This window comes from Labrus mixtus, chromosome 19 (genome assembly GCF_963584025.1).
Source record: "Labrus mixtus chromosome 19, fLabMix1.1, whole genome shotgun sequence".
Classification (NCBI taxonomy): Eukaryota; Metazoa; Chordata; class Actinopteri; order Labriformes; family Labridae; genus Labrus; species Labrus mixtus.
The window spans coordinates 23,395,766-23,405,765 of NC_083630.1; the positions used below are offsets into that span (position 1 = coordinate 23,395,766).

At 47.3% G+C, this 10,000-nt stretch overlaps 2 protein-coding genes across 4 annotated transcripts in view; one reads left to right on the plus strand and one right to left on the minus strand.

The window, feature by feature from the left end:
* ackr4b (atypical chemokine receptor 4b) overlaps positions 1-10,000 on the minus strand; it is a 393,880-nt gene that overhangs the window by 160,193 nt on the left and 223,687 nt on the right. The gene's annotated exons all lie outside the window — the stretch shown is intronic.
* The window catches only part of dlgap1b (discs, large (Drosophila) homolog-associated protein 1b), a 106,374-nt gene that overhangs the window by 54,040 nt on the left and 42,334 nt on the right, over positions 1-10,000 (plus strand). For all 3 annotated transcript variants that reach the window (XM_061065066.1, XM_061065067.1, XM_061065068.1), the window contains exons 3-4: positions 2,655-3,819; positions 6,025-6,239. In XM_061065066.1, coding sequence (XP_060921049.1) covers positions 2,725-3,819; positions 6,025-6,239 — 1,310 coding nt within the window. In that variant the 5' untranslated portion in view covers positions 2,655-2,724. The remainder of the gene's footprint in view (positions 1-2,654; positions 3,820-6,024; positions 6,240-10,000) is intronic.

Below are 10,000 nucleotides of genomic sequence, written 5' to 3' on the forward strand. Positions count from 1 at the left end.
CTCCCTTCGTGTCACTGCGAGTCGTACCTGATAGACGTGGCAGAACCAGCAGACCCTCTTCTCGTTCATGATAAACTGCACTTTACAAGCTAGCAGCATCGAAATTCAGCACGGACATGCAGCCTGTCAGATACACTATGTGTTTATATGTCAGTGTGTGTGTGTGTGTTTTAAGTGTGTGGTTAGCAGGCAGAAAGCCAGCGTGACCCAACTTCAGCTTTTCAGCTTTAGTGCGGGGCTGCAGACAGCTGTGCCACACAAACACGCTGCTGTGGATCACCGCGAGGGCCTTTTTTTTATTTAGGTCACATTCTGTGCTTCAGCGGCCAACAGAAGGGATCTCTGTCAGCGCCGATGAATACCTTTATAGTTGGACGCGGCCCACTTTTTCTAAGTGCCCTGCAAGAAAACGGACACTGTGTGTGGAATCTGTGTGGTGTGCAGCGCGGCCCTTTGTGCGCGGCTTCGCTCGGCTCTTGTGAGCATATTGCAGACGGCTTGTGGGGGATTTTTCTTTTTTTTTCCACCGCTGTGTGTTTTGTCATTTTCACTCCCAAACAATACAAAGTGATGTATTGGCCTCATTCTCCTGCAGAGTGATTGGAGCCTCTGGTTTAGTACAGAAAGGAGATACATGAATAATTTCCCCCAATTTTTCAATTACTCCGGCGGCCAGTTTACGGCTGTGTCACAGACAATAATAAATCTGACTCGCTCGATATTCCTGCACATAAATATATAGTCCCCTGCAATCCCCCACACACCCTGTGCCCTACGCAGTGTCCTCTAGATATGTAAAGAAGTGACATAATATATCATAGTCTCCCTCATATTCTTTTGTTATGTTTCCCACAGTGGCCTTTTGCTAGTGCAAAATCTAAATCGAGGTAATGAATTCCCGGCGCAGGCTTCGACCACACTGCTGTCACATGGGCTGCACCGGCGTGTTGCTTGGGCTCCTATTATTATTGTCTTGTTAGCCTCAACTCAAGTCCATAGGAAATGTTGTGGGTTCAGCAAGCTATAGCCAGCCCCAGATGGGTATGGAAGGCAGTTTAAGGGGCACTGATGGATGCCATTGTTTTCATGTCACCGTGTAAGGGAAAGGTCGTTTATTGCCACTTGCGCTCGACCAGGCCCGGGGAGCTGTCAGCTGGGTTTTACCGGCCAATTAGTTTAGCCTGTAGATAAGAAGTGGAGGTATACGGGGAGGGGGGAAAGGGAGCAGGCTGTGATCATTTGCCGCATTTGTATGTGGTGGTGCTGAAATAAAAGGAGGGAGGGGGGGGGGCATTTGTGTACACTGAGCAGATGCACTGAAACGCAAAAATAAATAAGCGTTACCGTTCTGTTCAATCAATCTTTATTTCCATAGCACATTTAAAACAACCTTGATTGACCAAAGTGCTGTACAAAAACAAAACAAATAAAATAACATATAGAATGAAACACAACAAATAGGAGCGTGAATAAACATTTAAAAATGTCAAGCTCAAATTGTGTTCAAAGCCGGAGCAAAGAGCAAAGATTTGAAGTTTTCGATGGACTGAGCAGTTCTTACAATTCTACAATTCACTTAGCAGACTCTTTTCTCCAAAGCGACGTACATCAGAGAGTAAGAACAACACAAGCAAGGATCTAGAAAAAAGGGAACAATGTCAGTAAGAGCAAACGATCAGCTTTGAGTCTGATTGGACACACAGGTGCTGACAGGAAGTGACCAGAGGCAAAGCACAACATTGAGGGCAGTTCTTGAGAGCTCTAATCAGTATAGAAACCATCTTATAAGTCGTCGTTATCAAACAAAAACCATCGTCATTACCATCATCATCATCAATAATATGGAGACCATCATCATTAAGTTAGTAGGTATTCATGAAAGAGCTGGGTCTTTAGCTTTTTCTTAAAGGTGCAGAGGGACTCTGCAGATCACATGGAGTTTGGAAGTTCATTTCACCACCGGGGGGCGACAGAGGAGAAGAGTCTAGTCAGCGTCTTAGGACCCTGTTGTGAAGGTTGGATCAGACGCCTTTCATTGGCAGAGCGTAGGGGGGGCGAGTGTTCTTATATTAACAGGTAGACTGTTCCACGGTTACATCATCTGTTCAATCAAATCAAGGACTAAAAAGTCTCTGCAGGAGGATTTCTGTGCATTACTAACTCCAAATCTCTCAGCATATTATTTGTTGAGTAACACTTCATTTCTAAAAAGTGCCCTTGAACAAACAGAAAAAAACACTCGAGCTGGAAATAGACTTGAACTCTTCGTGGTACATCTTCCTCGTTTGTTTCTCCATAAACGGACACCTTGTTTGTCTGAGAGAGAGAACAGAGAAGCGAGAGAGAGAGGAAGCTTGAGGACAGATTTCGGATGTCAGGGACCAGATGCCAACCGGATGCTATATTTAGAGATCCTTCTTCTGAAGTTTCTTTGAAGGACAGAAATAAAGAATAGGTCCAAGCCCTGTCAACAAGTTTTTTTCCGCAGCTCTTTGAAGGAGTGCCAAGAATCATCTTCTTCAAAATGAAAGCAGGAGCCGACCACAACAATGTTCTTTGAGTGTATGCAAATGTGAGATATTTATAATTCTCCTCTCTCTCTTTTTGTTTGTTTGTCTCTTCTTCTTCCTCATGGCTGTGTGTTTTCTTTGAAGAGCTAGTTTTTGCGGCCTGTGCGGACTTCCTTGCGGCAGCAGTTTGGATGTGCACATCGACCCGGCCGCCATGACGATGAAAGGCCTGTCCGGCAGCCGCAGTCACCACCACACGGTGACCTGCGACCCCTCCTATGACTCCATGACCTTGGGGCACCCCGATCGCCGGTCCTACTTCCTCAACCCGGGCAATGCTCATCCCGGCGACCACCCGTGCTACACCCAGCGCCCCAACTCCTTCCAGTCCGAGTGCAGCGCCTACCCCGACCTGGCCAGCTGCACCTTTCCTCGCAGACATTACGGCTCTCACCACGAGCTGAAAGACGAGTGCAGCGCTCTGGTGCCTTACACGGGGGGCGGTAAGGGGGCGGGCGGAGGAGGTGGGGGTGGAAACAACAACAACCGCATCCCCTCTAACCTGCTGGAGCAGTTTGAGCTCCAGGCTCCGGTGCGGCGGGAAGGCTACCACACGCTGCAGTACAAGCGCACCGCGGTCGAACACCAACGCAGCGACAGCCCGGGTCGGATCCGCCATCTTGTCCACTCCGTCCAGAAGCTGTTCACCAAGTCGCACTCCCTAGAGGGGCCCTCGGGGTCCGCGGGGGGAGGCGGCAGCGGGAGGATGAACGGCAGCAAATCCAGTCCGGACGACCCGCCGTCCTCCTCCGGCACCCTGAAGCACAGCAAGCGCAGCAAGAGCAAAGACCGCTCCAGGTCGGAGCCCAAGATGCGGTCGGCCATCTCGGGCTACTGGAGCTCCGACGACACGCTGGACCGCGAGGTGTGCCTCTACCACCACCACCACCATGGGGGCAGCAGCGGAGGCCTGCCCACCGGCGTCATGACGATGGGGCGCCACCCGGAAAAATCCCAGTCGCAGTACTTCATGGAGTCCTACAACACCATCAGCGCCCACTCTCTGAAGACGTCGCGGAGCAACAACGACGTGAAGTGCTCGACGTGCTCGGGGAGCGGCGGCGGCGGCGGCGGCGGCGGGGCCATGCCGCTGGTGGGCCCGCTGGACGCCCAGATGCAGCTGAAGAAGAGCTCGTGGTCGTCGACTCTGACGGTGAGCAGAGCACGAGAGGTCTACCAGAAGGCCTCAGTCAACCTAGATAAAGCTCTAGTGAAAGCCGAGCAGGGACGCACCTGCCACTTCCTTCAGGTAGGACCGTCGCTGCAGCTCCGCCCTCTCCAGTGTCGTGCTTCATGCAAACCAAGCGATGCACGCCTCCACCTCCATGCTTTCTGTATGTCAGCATGCATCAGTGTTGCTGTGTGTGTGTGTGTGTGTGTGTGTGTGTGTGCGCACTGCATCCACTCAATCCCCTTGTTTACTCGACGTTTCTCTCCCCTCGCATCATCACGCGGCAGTTTTTCAAAATCATCACTTCCTGTTGTTCTGACTTTGTTTCCATATGCATGTGAAAAAAATTCATCTGTAAGCATGTCAATAAATGTGTTCAGTGTCAGATAGCATGCTTAGCTTTCACTTTTTACTCAAAAAGAAAAGCATGCCTAACGTGTTGTGTGTTCATGTATCATGTGACAGAATGTGTTTCCTACAAGAGTAAGAGCTCAGCAAAGGAGACCAGAAATGCCAAACTTTTCTATTATCAGGGTGTACATGGCATATCAGAATCACAATCAGAATCAGATTTATTGTCCAGGTATGCTTACACACACACACACAAAGAATTTAACTTGGGTGAACTGTGCTCTCTTATGTACAGGTACAACATTAAATATCAACAGTAAACAGAATAAGAAAAGACTAATATTTACATGACTAAATATGAAACAGTGCAGTGGTGAATAGTGCAAAAAGATGCTGAAGTAACATGATGATTAAAATGCAGTTATGTGACATATTAGATGTCATATTGACACATGGAACACAGGAAGTGCAGCTGCTGAGGATGTCTCGCTGCTGGTCGTAGCGGTGAGTGTGTGTATCTTATTAACGGAGCGTGAGTAGGGTGCTATGATGAGATCGGAGAGCCAGCGTTCATTCAAAAGAACACATGCAGACATGCAAACTCTGCTCCTTCTTATGGAAATGCTAAATTTCAGATTGCATACATTTCCTCATGTAACGGAGTGAGCTGCAAGTACGAGCCTGAGGAAAGAAAATGGGGGACAAGTTTGAGTGAGAATAGAAGAAATTGTGTGTATTTGTGTTGTGAGAAAAGGACCTAAAGATGGAAAATAAGGGCAAAAGAGGAGAGGCGGGGAAGGAAGACAGCAAAGAAGGGAAGGAGCACAAAAGACAGAGAGAGAAAAGTTCTAGTGCGGCCGCTCGGAAAAAACAGAGCGAGCAGATCAAGGAAAGATTTTGTCGCTGCAGCGCGGCAACATTTCTCCCAGGGTGTGGGAGCCATCGTTTTCTCTTTCCTTTAAAAGAAGAGACAGAAGGGAAAAACTGGCTTTCAAGGAGAGACAGCAGCCTGACAAGGATTTTAGAATCCTTTCAACAGAAAGACGCTTTTTTTTTTTTTTGCTTCTCCTGCAGGTTTTTATGAATCCTGATATCTGCTGTGAAACGTGTTCATGCGTACAGTGAAGGAAGTGACTGCTTACCCTTTGCACTGGGTTAGAACATTTTAAATATACTGCTCTTTCTTGTAGTTAATCGGGTCAAAAGGCAAGGACGCCATTCATTCCTTTATGGTTTTTTTTCTCTATTATTACGAGTCCTTTTGACATCACCCCAGAGCGCTCTCTCTCCCCGTATGTTCACACAGTGTGGTCGCTGCCCTGACATCAGACAGCTTGGTTTCCTAGTTACGCCGCCGTCTGTTGAATGATTCTGCTGCCCTTTTTTTTTTTTCTTTTTTTTTCTCTCTCCCTGCTCTGTATCTCATTTCTTTCACTTTCAGAGCTGGTGCCCTAACAGCCTCTCACATCGGGGACTGCGGTGGTTGTTCTGCACAAAACCCCCCTTTGTTTCCACTCTCTCTCTCTCTCTCTCTCTATCTCTCTCTCTCTCTCTCTCTCTCTCTTTGACTCTCTCTCTCTGTTAGATTAGGGCTGGCAGATAGCTTTACCTCTTTTTTTATTTTTTACCTTCATTAGTGTGTGTGAAAAGTCAGGAGAGCAGAGCAGACAGAGGCGAGGCTACTGCAAGGTTTTTTGTCAAAACCATTAATTCCCCCCCCCCCCCCGCGTTTGATATGCCGCATGCAACACAAGAGAGGAACGAGAAGGCCTCGGGCGCTCGCATGCTGATGGTATGATCAGGGCCGTGTAACCAACGTGTCATACAGGTGTTAATATATCTCACCTGGGTGGAACATTTTGCCGCCTGCAGGGTGACCTGTGTCTGCTCCTCCTCTTTTTTCCTCATCTCACCTCGTCTCTCTCCTCCCAGGTGCCCCAGGATGACTGGAGCGGTTTTTCTCCGTTGGGAAAAGATGACGAGATCCCGTGCCGGCGGATGCGCAGCGGCAGCTACATCAAAGCCATGGCAGAGGACGACAGCGGCGACTCGGACTGCAGCCCCAAACCCTCGCCGAAGGTCCAGGCCCGAAGAGCCAGCTACCTGAAGGCCACACAGCCGTCACTCACAGAGATGACCACGCTCAAGTGAGTGCACCCTGAACGCACCGGTGACGTGTGTGTGTGTGTGTGTGCGTGTGTGTGTGTGTGTGTGTGTGTGTGTTCGTGTGTGTGTGTGTGTGTGTGTGTGTGTGTGTGTGTGTGTGTGTGTGTGTGTGTTCGTTCGTGTGTGTGTGTGTGTGTGTGTGTGTGTGTGTGTGTGTGTGTGTTCGTGTGTGTGTGTGTGTGTGTGTGTGTGTGTGTGTGTGTGTGTGTGAGTCCCGGACTCTCAGCGGTCACATGATCTCGTCTGTGTTAGATGTTTACACCACAGCTGGCCTTTTGTATATCCACAGCCACACACATTAAAACAAACTGATCCTTAATTAAAAAAAAAAAACACAATGCCTGTCCCTGCACTGAAAGTCTCGAGCAATGCATTGTGGGCCGGCAACATATTCTGCATATTTTCTCTCTCTCTCTCCCCAAAGCGATGCCTTGTTTTGAAAGATCTCAGATTATAAAAGCTGAGGGCCGTCATCTAAAGATTTTGTCTCGTTGCATCAAGCCTCTAGTCAGCAGCATCTTTTTTTTTCACAGCTTGGGCTCATGAATTATTCAGCAGGACGGTTTCTGACACAGCAACATATCAAGCTGCAATGAAGTCCTCACAACTTTAACTGGGAGTTAAAGACTGGAGCTCAAACATGAAGCACAGTGTGCAGCACTCAAAGACCTCATGTCTCTTTTTCAGACGTGTTAATCACAATAGCGTAAAGTTAGGATTTATACAATCAGGGCCGTTAGTTTAAGCTTAAAGGGATACTTCACCTGTTGAAACATGAATCTGTGTTGACATCGGGTCATATATGTAGAAATGTGAAATAAATTTTGAAGTTGGTGCCTTCTTGGCCGAGAAAAGGCAGAAAGTGTCTTTTTGGCTCGTGTGGATGAAAGACATCAAATCCCAGAATGCACAGCACCGCAGGCCACTCCCACTAAGATCCTCTATTTAAGAATCAGAATCAGAAATACTTTAGAGCCTGTTAGCATAGCTTCCAAGCAATATGGCGGACGTTAAGTTTCCATTCTGGGAGTGAGTTCCCACCCACTGATCTGTGATTGGTCTGTAGCTTCAGTGGTCGAAAATATGAGGAACTAGCGTTGTAGTTTCACCCTTTCACCTTTTCAGACTCAGAAATACAAAGATTTCCCATCTCAGGGGAAAATGGGGGCGAGATGCACGACCATTCAAAAATACTACCAGGTTTCTAATGATACAAAGATTAATGCAAATGGGTGAAGTATCCCTTTAAGTTGACTCATAAACATGGGCAGGAAGAGGTTCAATGGGAAGAGAACCTGAACAGAAAAGTATCCAGATTACATTTTTACAATCCTCATCATGTTTTTACTGCGTCTGGATGTATCTGGCTGTAATCATGTTTAAACACACAATCATCACTCACCCGACCACCTGAAATAAAGTGTTCAAGATAATCAACTGATTTCAAGATTCTTATTTTTTGGGGGGGGCGCACTAACCATTCAGCCACCGCCACCCCCGATGAACTTTTGAACCTGTTCAGTCTACAAGGGGGGAACTGTGAGCAGAGGGCAGCAGCTCGTACTCTGCATGGAGAACATGTGACGGGTTACTGACGATCTTATTGGCCCGTCTGCAGGGATCTGTGAGGTCCACCTCCCATCATTCAGATCCAGACTTCAGGGTAATCAAATGTGAAACAAACAAATCAGAATCAGAATCAGTAAGTACATTTTCACATACGAGGAATTTGACTTGGTGTATTGGTGCTAAACAATTAACAAGGAAATAAAGCAGAACTAGCAACAACTTAAATAATACAGAATAAGAAGATATTACAATATATAAAATAGAATTTAAAAATGTAAAAAATTAAAAATTAAAACGTAAAAAGTAAAAATAAAAAACACAAAAGGTGCACTGTAGGAGCTGTGCAGTGGACAAAAGAAACAACTTCTAGAAATGTCCTCTAATTAAAAAATAACAACATATGTCGTCCCAACATTTTCATCTCTGGACAAAAACCTGCTCACAACCGAACTGGCTTCATTTAATATGATAATATTTCCCATCACACTGCGGGGAGAGAGCGTGAAAGACTTCTGACAGTCTGCTGCTGCAGCATGCTCTGCTGTGACTGATTAGCTGTGTAATATACAGAGATGAGAGGAACACTCTCATCAGCTGCACAAACACAAAGCGCACAAACACACACACCCCACTTATGTAAGTGCAAAGTGGCACAGCTCGGGGGGCCCCGGTAATGATGTGTCCTGGGGAACGCCATCATCGCCTGATGGAACCCGGTGGAACCAAACCAAGCAGCAGCTCTGCACTTTGGAGATAGAGAGTGAAGGCAGGGCAGCTGACATCTTGTTTTCTGACTGTGGCACATGTCTGCGTCACATGTGCAGTGATTAAATAATCAGCTTTTGTTCTTCCTTATGTTTTCTGGGCTCATTCTGTGTTCTTCATAAGTGAGGAATTGCTTCTGAGAAGTTTGTGGGATTTGTTGTCTCTCACCCCGCGCTGCCCTCACTAACCTTATTAAAACACAGCACTCTGATGAAGCGTGTGTTTGAGTGGCTGGGATTATTCTTGGCTGACAAACAAGCTCCGGAAGAAAATGACATCCTTTCTTGTTGTGCTCAGTCACAAACCGGCACTCTCTCTCTTTTTCTCGCTGCAAGTTCATTTCTTCTGGCCTAGATTTTATTGTGTTTATTTTGTTGTGGCTCTGCGAGAACAGACGTCCTCAATAAGAGGTGGCAGTAATCACAACTCGGTCCTTTCCTCCGACCAGATGTCTCTGAAGGCTTGTGTTCAAACAGAGACAAAGAAGAGGGGGAGGAGGAGAATAATGAAACAGAAAGTTGAAGTTGGGGGGCGCTGGTGGCGCAGTGGTTAGTGCGCGCGCCCCCATGTACGGAGGCTGTAGTCTTCCAAGCAGGCGGTCACAGGTTCAGATCCGACCTGTGGCTCCTTTCCTGCATGTCATTCCACACTCCTCTCTCATTCATTTCTGACTCTATCCACTGTCCTATCCCTCAAATGAAAAGCCCAAAAATAAATCTTAAAAGAAAAGTTGAAGTTGAAGTTGAACAGGGAAGTAGATCTTCATCGAGGAGGCAGGAGGAACGGTGTGACAGGGGAGACGAGGGGAGAGCAAACAAGGGGACAAATCGAGCTGATGGAGTTTAGGAAGAAGAAGAAGAACGAGACGAGGAAGAAAAAAACATCCAGGTCAACATGCAGCAGGACTCAAACCGCTTTAGTCAGTCCTGATTTCTGACTGAAATGTGTTCATTTATGTGGCTTGTTCTGTTCATGGTCACCCTGGGATTGAACTCCCCCCCCCCCCCCCCCCCCCCCCCCCCCGCCTTAGGTGGTCTTGATTACAGGCCGCTCTGCCACTAAAGACATCGTGGTGCTGCCTGTAATCAGGCCCACGGGGAAATCCAGGGGATGTTGAATCGGGGAGATTGGTAGAGTCTGAGTCTTCCCTGACTTGATTACATTGTTCATCATGCGCGCGGTCACAGACTCTCCGCGTAGCTGACTGAGATGATTCATACTCCAGGGATCAGGTCACACATTCCTTTTTTCTTGGGTTGAATAATGAACCTAATGATTACAGTAAACAACCTTTAAAGAATATGGAGTAACGCCTGACCGATGAATCAGCAAGCCGTTAATGTCGGCCGATATTAGCATATCCAGTGACTACCGGTATCGGCTAATTTTACCGCAGAAATGCAGCAAT